This window comes from Macrosteles quadrilineatus, unplaced genomic scaffold (assembly GCF_028750875.1).
Source record: "Macrosteles quadrilineatus isolate MER2022 unplaced genomic scaffold, UCM_ALF_1.0 Scaffold_1__1_contigs__length_201487025, whole genome shotgun sequence".
Classification (NCBI taxonomy): domain Eukaryota; kingdom Metazoa; phylum Arthropoda; class Insecta; order Hemiptera; family Cicadellidae; genus Macrosteles; species Macrosteles quadrilineatus.
The window spans coordinates 16,079,719-16,097,093 of NW_026542594.1; the positions used below are offsets into that span (position 1 = coordinate 16,079,719).

At 39.5% G+C, this 17,375-nt stretch overlaps 1 protein-coding gene across 1 annotated transcript in view; it reads right to left on the reverse strand.

The window, feature by feature from the left end:
• LOC129004362 (mediator of RNA polymerase II transcription subunit 13) overlaps positions 1 to 17,375 on the reverse strand; it is a 204,351-nt gene that overhangs the window by 68,305 nt on the left and 118,671 nt on the right. Inside the window, exon 15 of the mRNA XM_054432934.1 lies at positions 5,219 to 5,494. Coding sequence (XP_054288909.1) covers positions 5,219 to 5,494 — 276 coding nt within the window. The remainder of the gene's footprint in view (positions 1 to 5,218; positions 5,495 to 17,375) is intronic.

Sequence of the window (17,375 nt, forward strand, 5' to 3'; positions counted from 1 at the left end):
ATTGTAAATATTCTTGCCTATTATCATTATTTTTGTATTTAAACAGTCATCTAACAATGTTACAAAATCAGGTAAAAATTTTGAACGTGTATTTCCCGTTGTGTATGAGAAGGGAAATCCCGTCTCGATCTCGTCTCGAAAATTTATGAGAAATGCAAAATCTCGTCTCGTCTCGTCTCGAACTAAAAATCCAATCTCGTCCATCCCTAAAATTGTTTTATAATTTTTTTTACAAAGCAAATGATGAGAAGTTTTGCTAGTGTAAGCAGTGTGAGACATGTTTTACTTCTGTAAACATAGCCAAAATAAGTCACTCCAAAATCATTCTAAAAATAATACAAGACTTAAAAATTGTTACTTGATACTTAACTAAAGTCGGGACCACATAAGTTTGCAGTTGAGGGAGGAGCCTATTTACCATATGGTTTTGATTTTTGAATGAACCAATGAGAACGGTGCGGTGTTGCCAAATCTAATAATACCATCTGATTTGTTAGATAGTACTGCAACGCCGCTCAACTGGGTGACCGGGTAGCTGCCACGAGTGACTGGGAAGTGTGGGGCCTGACTATGTTTTGGGACACCAAGCTCAAACACGGCTAGCTAGTCGGCGTCCTACGCTTGTGTGAACGGCTCCATTTGATCCTGTGGTCCGCTACCCAGTCAGGCTTACCTAGTCACATCCTAGTCGGCTAGGTATGTTGCCCGTGAGAACCGGGCCTTACAGTAACTAACTTCTTAATCAGCATAGTACTAAGATTAAACAATGCACCATTCTAGGGATAAGTAAATTGGGATCAGCATCCCAGCAGATGGAGCAGAAGGTCCAAAGCTTATATTTCGGTTGACTAGGTCCAAAACATTATTTCGGTCCAAAAGATTTTTTTGCTTCAAAATTCATAAGGTTCAAAAAAAGTAAAGTCATTAACAGAAGTAACCATTTATATTGTGAAGCTGGCTTTTGAAAAAGACTGTCCTTTGGACTTTGGACCCTGTTATACATTTTATTATTATATGAATTTCAGTAACTCCAATTCAATTAGGTCCAAAAATATATTATTCAGTATCTCCAAAATTTAGAAGGCCCAAAAGTAGGAATAATTTTGTCCCTTAGTTTGAAGGGGTATGTATATTGTTTTAACACACACTGTGACCTGCCGCATTAATTGATATTTATTAAAAAGAAGTAAACTTGTTTGTTAACTATTAATTGAGCCCCTGAAATCCATAGTGGTACAAGTCACACTGAGCTAATTTTGAGAAACAGAAGCATTTAGTAGATATCTTACCATAAACTATTAAATTAATTTAAAATTTGTTAGTATTCATAAATGTATTATTTTATAGTGTATTATTTATTTTATTTGTATTATTATTTCATACGAGCTGTTGGCCCGTCCTACGTACGGGAATCGAGTGGTCTATTAAAACTGTATATAGTTTGTCTATTACTAATTCAAGCATAGTTTAAGCAGTTCAAAATTTATAGTAAAGAAAAAGCTGCCAAGATGAATTAAAACATGTGATCATTGTTATTTTCCCAACCTTTCCTCAAAAAGTAGAGTAGTAAAATCATTTTCATAAGCTTTCTTTTGGAGATTCGTGAGCTTCGATTCGTATACCGCAATGGTTATAGAATCTTACTTCTTTCCTATAATCAATGACAAAATCACAGAGTAAATAAACTAACCGCATAGTTCTATAGAATATTTTTTTGTTCAACCAACTGTTAGTTATAAAACAAACTAAATTTTTTAAAGGCTGCTCAAAAAATTAATTATAAACATCTAGTATTTTACTATGTATATTTAAATAATATCTCATCCTCTTACTGAATGAATGAACGTATCAATGATTATAGCATTACACATAGTAGAAATAAGTCAATTCTACGTATACTCACGTCAATTCATTTTCATCCAAATGCTGAATTTGTGTCAAAAACGCTTAATGTTTAACAGCTGTTACGTTAAGCAAATGGTATTATACAAAAGCTAGTTTAGAATGTTAGCGTCGGCTGCTACTTTTCAAAATTATAACTCAACTTCTACAAAACTGGGACCCTAAATTAAAATTATGGCTTCGACATTCCCTAGTTCTCAAAATTATCTTTCTTTCAAAAGAAAAATAATGAAAATCCGTCGAGTGGTTGATTCAGAATCGTGAAATAAAAAAACCCTGTCACGTTTTAATATATATATGATTAGAGGGATTTTTTTGTATGGGGTGGTTCTGTAGGGGTTGAAATGACTTATGACACTCTGCCTTGACAACATTTTCATGCAACTGCTAGGTAAATTATATACAACTTTTGTTGACTTTGACATAATTAAGTAACATAAACTCTGTAGACCTTGTAAACTTATTCATCTTTGTCCTCCTCATTATCTTCTGAGCCTGATACTATTAAACTATTACTATTATTGCATTGCGCTCCTGTTGCAGATGGCGTATCAACAATGTTGTAGAACACATGTTTGACATGTATGTGTCAATCTAACATCAGCAAACTATGTTGTCAGCAAATCTAACATATCTTGTTTTTTTTTTTTTCAATTGAAAAAAAAATCCATTTCTTAATTTAGGCATTTTTTTATAATTTATAAAGGGGTTTCTCTCACATACCGCAGCCACTTAATCTTGAAATTGTTATCTTAAAACTTTAGAAAAACACAACCTTAACTTTGTTTGTCCATACTTTGTGTCACAGTCTAAGAAATGGCAGAGTGGTACAAATCACTGAGACACTGACTGAAGTAACGTTGTTTGCAGCAATAGTAGTACAATTCTGACTTGAACCACTATGGTTGCTAAGGATACCAGCTGATTGTTTGGGAGCAAAACAAAAATTTCCTCTGATACCCCTGGTGATTGCAATTGACTTATACTACTAGGTACGTTTTTTAAGTAAGGACCGTTTTTAAATTTCTTCGTTCCAGCACTGCGATTGGCATTTTCGACATTTGCGCTGTGTATGTGCATCTATTGGTAAGACACAGCCGGAAATTCGAGAAAAATCGTCCGTGTTTACATCCGGTTTCAAGCATTCGAAATGGTGCCGCCAATTGAGACTGCCGCCGACTGTGAAGTGCGGGCTGAAATTAGATTTTTAAGAGCTAAAGGTGTGAAAGCTATTGAATATCATCAACAGATTAGTGAAGTGTATGGTGAGAACATTAGGAGTGACGGAATGGTACGCAAGTAGGTAAGGAACTTTTAAGACGGCCCCACCAACGTTCATGATGAGCAACGCACTGGGTGTCATCATGGGTACGGGGACAGTAATGACGACGCCCAGTGCGTTACTCATCATGAACGTTCGTGGTACCATATTTCAATTCCCATATCCACTTGCATACAATTATGACACTCAAAATGTTCTTGCCATACACTTCACTAATCTGTCGATGATTTTTATTGGCTTTCACACCTTAAGCTCTTAAAAATCTAATTACAGCGCGCACTTCACAGTCGGCGGCAGTCTCAATTGGCGGCACCATTTTGAATGCTCGAAACCGGATGTAAACACGGCCGATTTTTCTTGAATTTCCGGCTATGTCTTACCAATAGATGCACATACACAGCGCAAATGTCGAAAATGCCAATCGCAGTGCTGGAACGAAGAAATTTAAAAACGGTCCTTACTTAAAAAACGTGCCTAGTACTTTGCCCACAAATAGAACAAGAAAAGTGTTTATCTATTGGTACCAAATACTTGAGTTAAAAAATGACTTATGCCACTATGTATCTCAATTAAATACAGGGCAAATCAACAATAACAGCTGGTATTGAATTCATAGAAACTATAATAAATGCTGTTGACAGAGGAGAAAATGTTGTAGGAATCTTTTTGGATCTTAGTAGGGCATTTGACAGCGTGTCACATAGTATATTGTTGACTTCACTAAAAGAAATGGGAATCTATGGAAAAGAGCTTGCATGGTTTACATCATATCTAGAAAACAGAAACCAATTTGTTGAACTGGATTATGTTGTGGAGCATGCAAACACAAAGTACGTTGAAAAATGTAGATCTCAGCATCAGACGCTGAAATATGGGGTGCCGCAGGGATCGATCCTGGGGCCTCTACTTTTTCTCTGCTATATTAGAGGTATGCCAGGAGCGATTCCTGGTAACGGCGGGTCTATGTGTCTGTTTGCTGATGATTGTAATGTGCTTATTCCCGGAAGATCAAAACAACAGATTGAAACGTTTTCTCAGGAGAGTCTTTTATCCATAAAAGAATTCCTTGACCGAAAAAATCTGCTTATTAACACAGAAAAATCCAATTTTATATCATTTTCCACTAAACAACGTAGACAAAATTTTGAACCAAACATTTGCATAAAATCAGAAAGAATAAACCAAGTAAAGCAAACAAAATTTCTTGGTCTAATTATCGATAAACATCTATCTTGGGAGGGCCATGTGAACTATGTGGTTAAAAAGGTATCTTCCGGTATCCATGCGCTGCGACAGATGTTCAGAGTATGCAGTTTAGACACTTTAAGAGTTGTTTATTTCTCATTAATACATTCACATATTTCATATGGAATTGTTCTATACGGGGCAACAACAAAAACTAATTTAGATAAAGTACTAATTAAACAGAAAAAAGCTATCAGGGTGATGAAAAATCTTAAAAAGAAAGAGCCAGTCAAGAGCATCTTTCGTGAATTACAAATATTAACAGTTTATAGTCTTTATATTTATGAAACAATAATTTATGCAAAACAGATCCAACTATCATCCAGCTCAACAGAACAATTAGTATATAACACCAGATTAAAAATTAACCTACCTCGGCATAATCTCGAATTTTACACTAAAAAGACATCTTACATAGGGCTAAAATTTCTCCAGTCTATACCAGCTCACATCCGAAAAGAAACAAAATTTAATAAATTCAAGAAGCTCTTAAAGGAATATTTTTTAAGAACTCCCTGCTACTCAGTAACAGAATTCTTTAGTATTAGTAAAAAACAGTTAGGCCTAACTTAATTTGAATTCCAAATACTGTTATCCTTAAAGTCATGGTTTTGTTAAAAGTTCAAGTAAAGTAATTTTTGTACTCTTTTTATGTATTTAATTAGCAGTAAGCAATTTTGAATTTAGCTTATGACTCTATTCAAGTTCATGTAATGTGAAACTATAATGAATAAAGAATGTTTTGATTGATTGATACAAAAATGGTTAGCTATCGTTACTCATTATTACCTCTATGATCTCTTCCTGTGGACTGCCGAAGTGGGGGTACGCGTGATGTTCCTGTTTGATCCTAGGCAGAGGTAAGAACTCAGGAGGTTCATGAACTGGCGTGTGGCCGCATGGGGAGGAGATGGGGTTTGGCTCATGGCTGGGAGGGGTAGGGAACATCTTACTGAGCTCCTCCGGCCGCACCCCTCCACTACCCCGAGGTGGTCGCACTGTCAGTGTGCTTGCAAACTCATCCCCTGCACCCTTGTTGGAGCCCGGGGGCGTTGGCATCTGCACCTGGAACAGCAGTCCTCCCTGTAACAGTTAAGAGAAACAATGAAAAGATTTCCACTAAGGACACTTTTCCTTGGAAAATCCCCTGAAATTTGCTAATTCAGCTGAAGATGTATCTTAAAATATCTTAGCCTATGCAACTTTTAATTGAGCCAAAATATTAGTAAAGATTGACATGGTTGCTCTGACAAATTATTTTGCCCAAATAATTTAGTATTAAACAGAAACAAAATTTCCGTGGCCAAGAGAGTCGATGGTGTTTTTTACACGGGCGCGGAAGGTTATCAGAATGTTGGATGTCTACACGGGCGATAGGGGTGTGCGAATATTCGAAAGTTGGAATAGTTGAACAAATACTTTAGTATTCGAGCCCGACTCGATCTTAATGAGTATTTTATAACTTTCAAATAGTAAACAAACCTAGAAATAATCTCTAATTTCATCATGGTATTGTGTTGTTTTATTTCATCCCAACATTTCATGCTTTGTATTATTAAATCACAACGGCAATTTCAGCATATTATGACATCTTCCTTAACTCTAAAGTCTACACAACCATTTTCAAGGACGAGAATTTTGTTGTGTCATTCATTATTAAAATTACTCCGCTCAGCTGCCTAGTTTACAATGCTCCAATACTCACACCAAAAAAACATCCTAACACTCTACTGCCGGCGCTTCCCCAACGGTACAATTTGACTGTTCATCACAGGCCTGTGTTACGTCCACGAGAACCTTTTATTTTTTTTTCTGAATGTACATGTGTGTTTATGTCCGTGTCGGTGTTTGTGTAAATATGACAACGTCCAAGCGACTGCCTATGACAAGATACTTCTCGACTTGCTAACTACGTGACCATGACGCAACTAGCGTCGAAACCATGGTTATTAGGGATGGACGGGTCCCGAAATTTCGGGAATTTTTCGGGAAAAAAATATTCCCGATTATCGGGACGGGATTACATTTTAATCGGGAATTTTTCGGGACGGGAATTTTTTTTGGTCCGATCGTCGGCGATTTTGCCGCTTAGCGAGTGCCGATGACGCCGCTATTGCGAGCGCAGGAGACGAAGTCATTTCGACGATCGCGCCGTGACCGTGGAGTCCTACCGACGATCATGCCGTGACCGCGAGTCATACCAGCGATCACCCCGGGACAGCGGAGTCATACCGACGATCGCGCCATGACCGCGAGTCATACCGACAATCGAGCCGTGACCGCGGAATCCTACCGACGATCGCGCCGTGACCGCGGAGTCTTACCGACGATCGCGCCATGACCGCGAGTCATACCGACAATCGAGCCGTGACCGCGGAATCCTACCGACGATCGCGCCGTGACCGCGGAATCCTACCGACGATCGCGCCGTGACCGCGGAGTCTTACCGACGATCGCGCCATGACCGCGAGTCATACCGACAATCGAGCCGTGACCGCGGAATCCTACCGACGATCGCGCCGTGACCGCGGAATCCTACCGACGATCGCGCCGTGACCGCGGAGTCTTACCGACGATCGCGCCATGACCGCGAGTCATACCGACAATCGAGCCGTGACCGCGGAATCCTACCGACGATCGCGCCGTGACCGTGGAGTCTTACCGACGATCGCGCCATGACCGCGAGTCATACCGACAATCGAGCCGTGACCGCGGAATCCTACCGACGATCGCGCCGTGACCGCGGAGTCTTACCGACGATCGCGCCATGACCGCGAGTCATACCGACGATCGCGCCGTGACCGCGGAATCCTACCGACGATCGCGCCGTGACCGCGGAGTCTTACCGACGATCGCGCTATGACCGCGAGTCATACCGACGATCGCGCCGTGACCGCGGAGTCCTATCGACGATCGCGCCGTGACCGTGGAGTCCTACCAACGATCATGCTGTGACCGCGAGTCATACCGGCGATCACCCCGTGACCGCGGAGTAATACCGACGATCACGACGTGACCGTGGAGTCCTAGCGACGATCGCGCCGTGACCGTGGAGTCCTACCGACGATCATGCCGTGACCGCGAGTCATACCGGCGATCACCCCGTGACTGTGGAGTCCTATCGACGATCGCGTCGTGACCGTGGAGTCCTACCGACGATCATGCCGTGACCGCGAGTCATACCGGCGATCACCCCGTGACCGCGGAGTCATGCCGACGATCATGCGGTGACCGCGAGGCATACCGGCGATAGCTCCTTGACCGCGGAGTCATACCGGCGATCACGACGTAACCGTGGAGTCCCACCGACGATTGCACCGTGACCATGAGTCATACTGACGATTATGCCGTGACCGTGAGTCATACCGACGATCATCCCGTGACCGCGAGTCATACCGACGATCACCCCGTGACCGCGGTCATTTTGACGATCGCACCGTGACCGTGACCGCGAGTCAAAAGTTTCTATAGGTACCTGTATATTATTACCCATTTTTTTGGTTTTTATAGATTTTTATACTGGTAAATATACGGTAAAAATTGATTTTGTATGTCTTTTTTTGGTAACTGCGGTATGACTCAAGACTTTCTTTTTATGCACAGAAAAAATCCCGTCCCGTCCCGTCCCGAAAATCGGGAAGGAAATAAAAATCCCGTCCCGTCCCGTCCCGAACTAAAAATTCAATCCCGTCCATCCCTAATGGTTATAGATATTACAACTTTTATTGAACTGGGATGAAAGTAAAGGTAAATAAACCACTATTATTTTATACTAGTGCACCTGTTGCTCGGATTCGAGCAGTTGCAAAATATTACAGGCGTTATTTCAAAACGAATATCAGTCAAAATTATTTCCGATGACTTAAAATAGTCAACTCAAAGATAATATAATCAATCACTCCACTCCAGTTATCAACTGAAAACGAATGCTCTTGTGTGTTTACTATGAACAGCTGTAATTAATACAAATCATTTGTCTGTTTAAGTAAATATAATCTTTTCTTAATAAGAAATACATTGGGATTTTGATGGCCTGTGGGGCAAAGCAAGAGGACCTTTATTGCAGGAATTGATGAAATTCCATCATCATTTGTAAAAATCCATCCATTATTAACGGAGGAGTAGTGTTTCGTAGAAATCGCCTTCACGTATTATATATAAGGATTTATTGTTTTAGTTTTATCAACCTCAAAAGTTAAAATCCCTAACTTAATCCTTGAGCGCTCACCCGACCACGTGTTTGCACGACCCGTTTCAACAGGTTCAACTCAGCCCGCTACGGTTTAACACCAGATTAAATCTTGATAATTATTTCCTTAATCAAATCTAGCCACCCTTGTACATAAACACAACCCAATTCATAGTAATAAATTCTGCTGTATTACAATATGTAGGCCTTAGCATATGCTACCTCAGACTTAAGCAGGCTCTATAACCCGATAAGGGCCCTACCGTGAATTTTATTAATAAATTGAAGTGAGGGTTAATCGCTAAGAAAGCTCTGAATAATAGTAAAAACACTAATAAAACGGTGAATTACCTGTAAACAACAGGATATTCCGCTTCCCAATTTACATTCACAGGGTGGCTAGTTTTTTTTCCATTTTAAAATTCTAGACCAATAACAGATTTTTTAAGACTAGTTTTTTCAACAATTAGTGATGTGTCGATACCAAAATGTATTGACTCTTGTTTCTTGATCACAATTTTTATAGTTTTACCATTTTTTTTTTTTTTTTAATTTGGTTTTACTACACCAACCCCTGTCTTTATGTCAAAACAATGCAGCAATGAAATGTTCTAACTGGCCAATTTGGGTTTAAACTAGTGATGGTCGGATCCGGATATCGGACTACCGGATCCGCCAGATCTGAGCTAGAACCGACGCCCGATCGGATCCACAAAAAATCGGATCTTGGCCTGGATCCGGTTTTAATGTATCCGATTTTTTTATACTATTAATACAAAACGGGCGAGTATTCGAGATTTCGAGTTCGAGTAGGGTACGGCCTTGAAACTCGGGCTTATCTTTGAACTCGCCAGTTTGGTTTGAAATTGTAAAAAATCAACATTTGTTGAAATGTAACTTGTGTCTACAGATTCTACAGTAATACAAATATTGATAGTTAATTCTGGAAAATGAAAAATAGTGAACGCATTCATAAACCTGTTGTCAAAACAGCAACGCGGGTGTAAGGGTTTATTGTTTCAGAGGCTAGGGTGTTTCAAGGACAAAGTGTTGGGCCTCCCAGCTTAGGGGGGGAGGGGTGGTGGTGAGACTGCAAGAGGGGGAGGAAACTGGTTTTGGCTATTTATTGATTAGTTCACCGACCCTTATTTCTAGACAACAAAATTGAGTGACAGTGTTAAATCATCGTGTTCTGTATTTCATTTCTTGTACATTAATTTTAGTGTTTTGGTCTATTTACTCCTGGTCCCTTGCAAATTGTATTATCAATGCTAAATAATTGTGGTCAATTCAAATTATATTTTTGATTATTCAAATCTCCTACACAAAAAGACAAAAGTCAAACCAGGCAAGGAAAAAACCTGCTATTGTAATCCCCGTACCCAGCCATTTGGGAGTGATGAAAGTCTAGTCTAAATATAGCTCAAAGGTCTCACCCTTCCCTCCCCCCCCCCCAACAACCTACTCAATGTTGCTATTCCGCTCATTTCGAGGCCATTGCACAACCCCTCCCTCCCTTCTATTTTTTTGCCTAATAGTGTTTCTATTCTGACTTTTGTAAAAATAAATTTATTGCTTACGTAACAGTTCAGTAGTGGAATTTTCTATTGTGAAACAGTAGGCCTACTTTAAAACAAAATCACTACCGATCATGTCATTCTATTCTGTGTCAAGTCAGTAGGCCTATACCATTGCCAGTCAGTCGCCGGCGACTGCTTTGAGTTGACCTATTCTGTCGTGACAGCTATAAAAATAGGTTAGGACAACTACCTCTTGCTTATCCAAGCGGAGGTCACTGCCATCTTGATTTGTGTTCAAGAACATCTTAACAGAGAGATCAGAGACAAAACAATCAATATCTACACTGATAGTCAAGCTACCTTAAAAGCACTAAACGCTTACGAATTCAACTCTAGGCTCCAGTGGGACTGCCTTGCTTCTGTGTCTGAGTTGGGTAGGAGAAATGACCTTATGCTCTGCTGGGTGCGTGGACACTCAGGCATAAAAGGAAATGAAGCTGCAGACAGATTGGCAAACACTGCCTCTGCGACAACAATGATAGGCCCACAACCCTTCTGTGGCATTTCACGAAACAGCACAAGATCCTCGATATTGTCATGGGCCAAGGAAAAGCTCCGCAAACACTGGGTTGACACTCCCCTTCTTAGGGTCAGCAAGCTTACTCTGTTTAGGCCTTCTAAAAAGGTTGCCTCTGACCTCTTGAGACTAGACAGGCGAAGAATCAAAATAATTGTAGAACTGATAACTGGTCACAGGCAGTAGCGGCTAGCCCATAAGGACTCTCGGACGCCGCCCTCCCAACAATACAGAAATCAATATTTTTTTTATTTATGTAATACAAAAATAATATGTTGTATTAAAATTAAATTACAATTACTTACGACTACTTAATCAATATGATAATAATATGAAATGAAATAGTTTTAAATTTTGAATCCAGTAATGACTGTTTTGCGAATGCGATAGTCGCTTTCATAATGTGGATTGCGGACGGCGGCAACCTCCGTCCCAAACTCAATGCATGTAGTGTTATGGTAGAAACACCTAACAACGCTGAGGGTGCCGTGACGTCATTCCAATGCTTTACAATAGGGACTCTGGGGCAGAGTCCAAAGCTGCGCGCGCATCCATAAATCAGGGCAGCCACCCTAAACTGGATAATTCTGCATCACACACGATTAGGATAGGAAGAACCATGTTGGCAGCGCTGGAGCCATCATCCACACTGTCACTACCATAAACATAAACTAACCTCACTTTTCCATGTCCATGACCACAGTTCAGTAGTTTAGTGCCAAACGACCTGTTGTTTTGTGATCAATAGTGTTTAGTGATAGTGATGGAGGCCTAAGGAAGGAAGCGGTAGTTTGTTGAAGATTGAAAGAGCTAAGTAGAAATTATTAATAGTTATACTTAATTGATTGAGTTAGTTAGTTGGTATTTTTGAGTCAATAAGTTACGTCTGTAGTTTTAGTATAGGCTAACCTAATCAACCCGAAAACAAAGTAAACTAACCATAGGTAAAGTGACTCGGACAACTTTAGTTATAGTTACTTATTATTAGTCTTAATAAGTTATTACGGGTAAATTTGCCGTGGGTTGAAGGCCTAAATCTAAATAATAATGGACGGCGGCATTTCGTTGTCGTCGACTTGGTCGTCGACGGCTAACGTCACTAATGAAGTTAGCCTGATTATCAATGAAGGGATCAAAAATATTGACCACAGAATTTCTTTGAAAAAATTAGGACCTCCTAGACCTTTCATGAACATAAACCAAATTCAAAACAGTTCAAAAAATAAGAATAGCTTCACACGAAAATTTTCGCCACATATGTACAATCATGCAGATTGGCTATGTGGCTGTTCAATTAAAAATTCATTTTTCTGCTACACTTGTTTGGTCATGGGGGTTCAAGATAGAGCATGGACTGTAGACGGGATTTCAGACCTTAAACATCTACTGGAAAAAGTAAAAAAACACAAAACAAGTGAAAAACACATAAATGCGTCAATAGAATATGCTGTTTTAGGTAAAGTTGATATTAGATGTCAATTGGACAATGCATATAGGTTAAAAATACAAAAACAAAATGAAGATGTTTCGAAAAATCGATACATTCTAAGTAAGCTAATTGATGCAATTAAATTTTGTGGAGCGTTTGAATTAGCATTACAAGGACATGATGAACGCGAAAATTCAAAAAATCCTGGCATATTTCGTGGATTGGTTAACCTTATGGCGGAGCTGGATGTAACATTGCAACAGCACATAAATCAAACAAATAACCGAGTGTTTTTGGGTCTGTCTAAAACCATACAGAACGAGTTATTGGACTCAATATATTACGTTTGTCTGCAAATGATTCGTGACGAATTGACACAAACCGACTATGTTGCTATTGAAGCCGACGAAACAACAGATTGTGCCACTTTATCCCAACTAGTATTTGTTATTAGGTACGAGCTGAATGGCACGATTCACGAGCGATTTATCACTTTTATTAGACCAAAAGGCCATGATGCAGAATCAGTTAGCGAAACAATTTTTGAAGTATTAGAGCAATTAAACCTCGACAAAACTCCTGATAAAGTCATTGCCCAGAGCTACGATGGGGCTTCCGTAATGAGTGGCCAACACACGGGAGTACAAGCGCGTGTAAAATCTAAATATAAGAATGCAAATTTTGTCCACTGTTACGCACATCAATTAAACTTAATCATTGAACGCAGTGCTACACAAAATAAGCAGGTTAAGATATTCTTCAGTAATATCAAGGGTTTTCATCATTCTTTTCCCAGTCAACAAAGAGAACTGCAGTTCTCGATGAGATAGTAAAACGTCGTATTCCAAAAAGCTCAGGTACTCGGTGGAATTTTAAATCCAGAATTGTAAGCACAATTTTTAATTATCAAAGAGAGTTGGAGGAATGTTTAAGTTACATACTCGACGATGACACCAATGACTATGCCACAATAAATAAAGCTGTTGGCCTAAGAAGTATTCTAAAAGACGAAGACTTTATTTTCTGGCTGGACTTTTTCAATCAAATACTGCCCCACAGTGACATTCTGTACAACCAACTGCAGCAAACAACAATTGATTGCGTCAAGGCGTTTAAGTTTGTCGGCGATTTCAAAACTGTGGTAGATCGCGTAAGAAACTCGACCATGTTAGATCAACCGAGAGATAGTGAACCCGAATCGAGCAAAAAGCGGAGAAGACACGACGATCAAAAACGCGTCGTCGCAAAGGAAGTGTGTGACATAATTACGTCGGGAATTGATGACCGTTTTACGTTTGTAAATCATTTGTCCGCGGCAAAACTGTTTCAGCCAAGTTTGTTTGGGGAGTTTAAAACCAAGTTTCCCGAAAAAGAGTTACACGCTGCTGCGGAACTATTTAGCCTAAATAAAACTGAATTGAAACAGGAGTTAAATGTTATTTACAATAGGGATGATTTTTCAACGGCCACAGGGTCATTAAGACTACTCAACTTTGTCTATGTCAACAACCTCAAAGATGTGCTTCCAGAGTCAATCAAACTTTTAAAAATCATAAGCACAATACCTATGACTACTTCGGAAAGTGAACGTTGTTTCTCTACTTTGAAACGAATTAAAACGTTTACCAGGAGTACCATGAAACAAGACAGACTAAGTGCGCTTGCTATGTGTTCTATCGAAAAAAAGCTGTTGTCAACTTTAAACTTCAACGAAAAAGTAATAGATCACTTCGCCGGGCAGAAAGAAAGGAGGATGGATTTCACATTCAAACAGTACAATTAAAGTTAGGCCTTATCCTCATGGTATGGTTTTCTACTCATATTACCGTGGATGTTTTAATATAAAATACAATTAGTCAAGCCTTACCCTCATGGTTTGGTTTTCTATTCGTTATTGCCGTGGGTGTTTAAATTATACAATTCAATCATTGTCAGGCCTTACCGTTTGGTTATCTACTCATTATTGCCGTGGATTTTTTACTATTAAATTATCAATTGTTAGTTATATTTTCAATACAGTGTAGTCCCGTTTTACAAGGCCGTAGGCAGGGAGGGGGGTTAGAGAGTCAAACCCCTCCCCCAAAATTCCGAAATTGAGCAGTACAAATTAAAACTAGGTTTAAAAAGTTGAATTATGAAATAGAAACCACAATAGAGGATTAATTGTTATGTTTTGCAATATCTATTCATATTTAATATAGGCCTAGTTCTATTGGGATAATAAATCTGATCTATTAAATAAATTGGTAAAAACTATTTAAAAAATATACTTTACTTTATTCTACTTATGTCTATTTGCTCATGCATGACAAACAACAGGTGAAATGGGAGTTTTTGGACTATTATTGGACACAGTTTTAGGCGTTAAAATTGCTTTAAAAAGTCACCAAACGGCTTTAAAATTTTAAAAATTTTGCTCCACACCCCCCAAACCCCCCGGAGCCCCCCCCTAGACAAGGTCCTAGAGCCGCCACTGGACACAGGCAATTCAGGAAATATTTACATCAGATGGGCTTATTTGGTGGTGAACCGATCTGTAGGTATTGCGATAGGTCAGAGGAGACAGCCGATCACCTGCTCTTTGATTGTGACGAGCTCTCTGATGCTAGAATGATAACTGTAAAGGAGGGTAGCCTGGGCAAGCTAGGTTGATGACCTGTGGTCAGGCCTTGCTTGCTGTGACGCGTGCTGGAGGTGTTTTGTAAACACTGAGGGCTTTGCACTCAGTAGCTGTCGGGTCAATAAATAGGCCACCTGAGGGAGAGAAAGGGATCAGTTGCCCGGGGCAAGGTGCCCAGGAGAGTTGGGTGAGTACTGGTTTCTCTATCTTGGGGTTAGGCCCTGTAGTCGGGAGTTTTGTACAGGAAGTTTTGATTTAAGGGGACTGTTAAGTTAATTGGGGTTTGGTGATTTGATTTGAAGGAATTCTTTTGGGGATAGATACTTTGGTTTGATTAGATTACAAGGGAATAGTTTTGTTTCGTTTTTTGGGGATTATAAATCTAAGATTCAAGCTGCCTCCAGAGCGGTTCCTACCAGGCATTTGTTAGTAAGCTATAATTAAAAATCCTGTTTGATGATCACGATCTGGTTCTCTTATTGAACAATGAACAGCTACCCAGCTCATAGCATAAAGTAGAATAAGATTAAAGATTCGGGTTTGCTATAAAGCTACGCTCCCATGTGCGTATGCAGGATAACCTATGAAGAGTGAGGGGGTTTTCTGCATATCACATAACTCTTGGTAATTTGGCTAGAGGAAGTTATCTTCCCGAGGATGAACTAATTGAGAAGCTACAGGCATTCATTGGACACCTTAACTTGTAAGGTCAACAAGAAAACAATTGTATGGGGTGCGCAATAATTTGGTTTTCGGATGAAGTGCTGTAAGGTCTCGGCCTGCCCCTGTTAGATAAGATAAGATAAAAGGTTGACTTCTCGGATTACTGCGGCAAAATTTTGCCACGGTCAAGAAGTCATCATTGACTCCTGCGGTTAAGAAATATCATCCCCTTCTTGCGAGAACACGGAAAATTTTTATCATCTCCCACGGCCGTGTAGACATTATCGCCGTATTTTGCGATTGTTACAACATTCTCTATTGGAAAAAGCATTCTCAGTAAAGGAAAAAAAGTTATGATTGCTGTAATATTGCCTGACACAAGTATTCAATTTTTATATATTACTGATTAAATAATCCAAAAATTGAAAATTAATCCTTAAGCCTGCAATTTATTAATAACTTCCTAAAAATAGTGATATGTCGATACCAAAATGTATCGAATCTCTGAACAGACAAACCGGTCATGGAAACGTCATCGTCCGCATGCACGATCACGGAAACCTCATCTTCGTCTCCCGAAGTCACGGATACGTCATCGTCATCTCCCGTGGTCACGGAACCGGCATCGTCATCTCCCGAGGTCACGGAAACGTCATCGTCATCTCCCGCGGTCACGGAAATATCATTGTCTCCCGTGGTCACGGAAACGTCATTGTCGTCTCCCGCGGTCACGGGAACGTCATCGTCATCTCCCACGGTCTCGGGAACGTCATCGTCATCTCCCGCGGTCACGAGAACGTCATCATCATCTCCCGCGGTCACGGAAAAATCATCATTGTCTCCCGCGGTCAGGAAAACGTGATCGCCTTCTAGCTTGATTGCGGCCAAATCATGAAAATCTCATCCGGTCTCGAAAACGTGATTATCATCTAGCGCGATCGCGGCAAAATCATAAATATAAGGTAGTCACGAAAACCTGATCGTCATCTAGCATCATCGTCTCCAGCGATTGCGGAAAAATCTAGGAAATTCCCGACTTTGATATCAAAATAAAAGACTAAACCCTGACTTTTCAAGACCATTTCTAAATTCAATACTAGGGATGGTCAAGTCTCGAAATTTTGGGAAATTTTCGGGAAATTTTAAATCTCGTTACACGAGACGAGATTTCTTTTTGGCCGAGATTTTTATCAAGACGAGTAATAAAAAAAATAAAAAATAAAAAAAAATTAAAAACGCCTGCAGAAAGTCAACGCAGTACCCGCAATACAGGAGCGTGTTGTAGTTGCGTTTCCTTTGCGAAGGCGTTCTTATTTAATTATTTCTTTAAATGTAAATATTACTTTAATTATTTTAATAATATTACTTTAATAACATTTGAGAACTTTTGTTAAGTGTAAGCAGTGTGAGGAATGTTTTATTACTAGCCTATAAAAAGTCAAAACAAGTAACTATTTTATAAAAATTAATATTGTTTTTATTTTATGATTTATTTTATTTTAGGATAAGTTGAACTCTATCCTAACTGATATCACATTGTTTCCTAATCGTAGGCATTTTTAATAAGTTAGGCGTGATTAATAAAAAAATGTTATGCTGATGTTTTTTAATAAAAGATTGTACATATTCTTGCCTATTATCATTATTTTTGTATTTAAACAGTCATCTAACAATGTTACAAAATCAGGTAAAAATTTTGAACGTGCATTTCCCGTTGTGTATGAGAAGGGATATCCCGTCTCGATCTCGTCTCGAAATTTTATGAGAAATAAAAAATCTTGTCTCGTCTCGTCTCGAACTAAAAATCCAATCTCGTCCATCCCTATTCAATACTAATTCTCGACTTTCCCGTGTTTTCCGACTTTCCCGTTTTTCCCGACTACTAGAAACCCTGCACTCAAATAGTAAATTCACTCTCACAATTAGCAAAATCACTAGGCAAAATCCA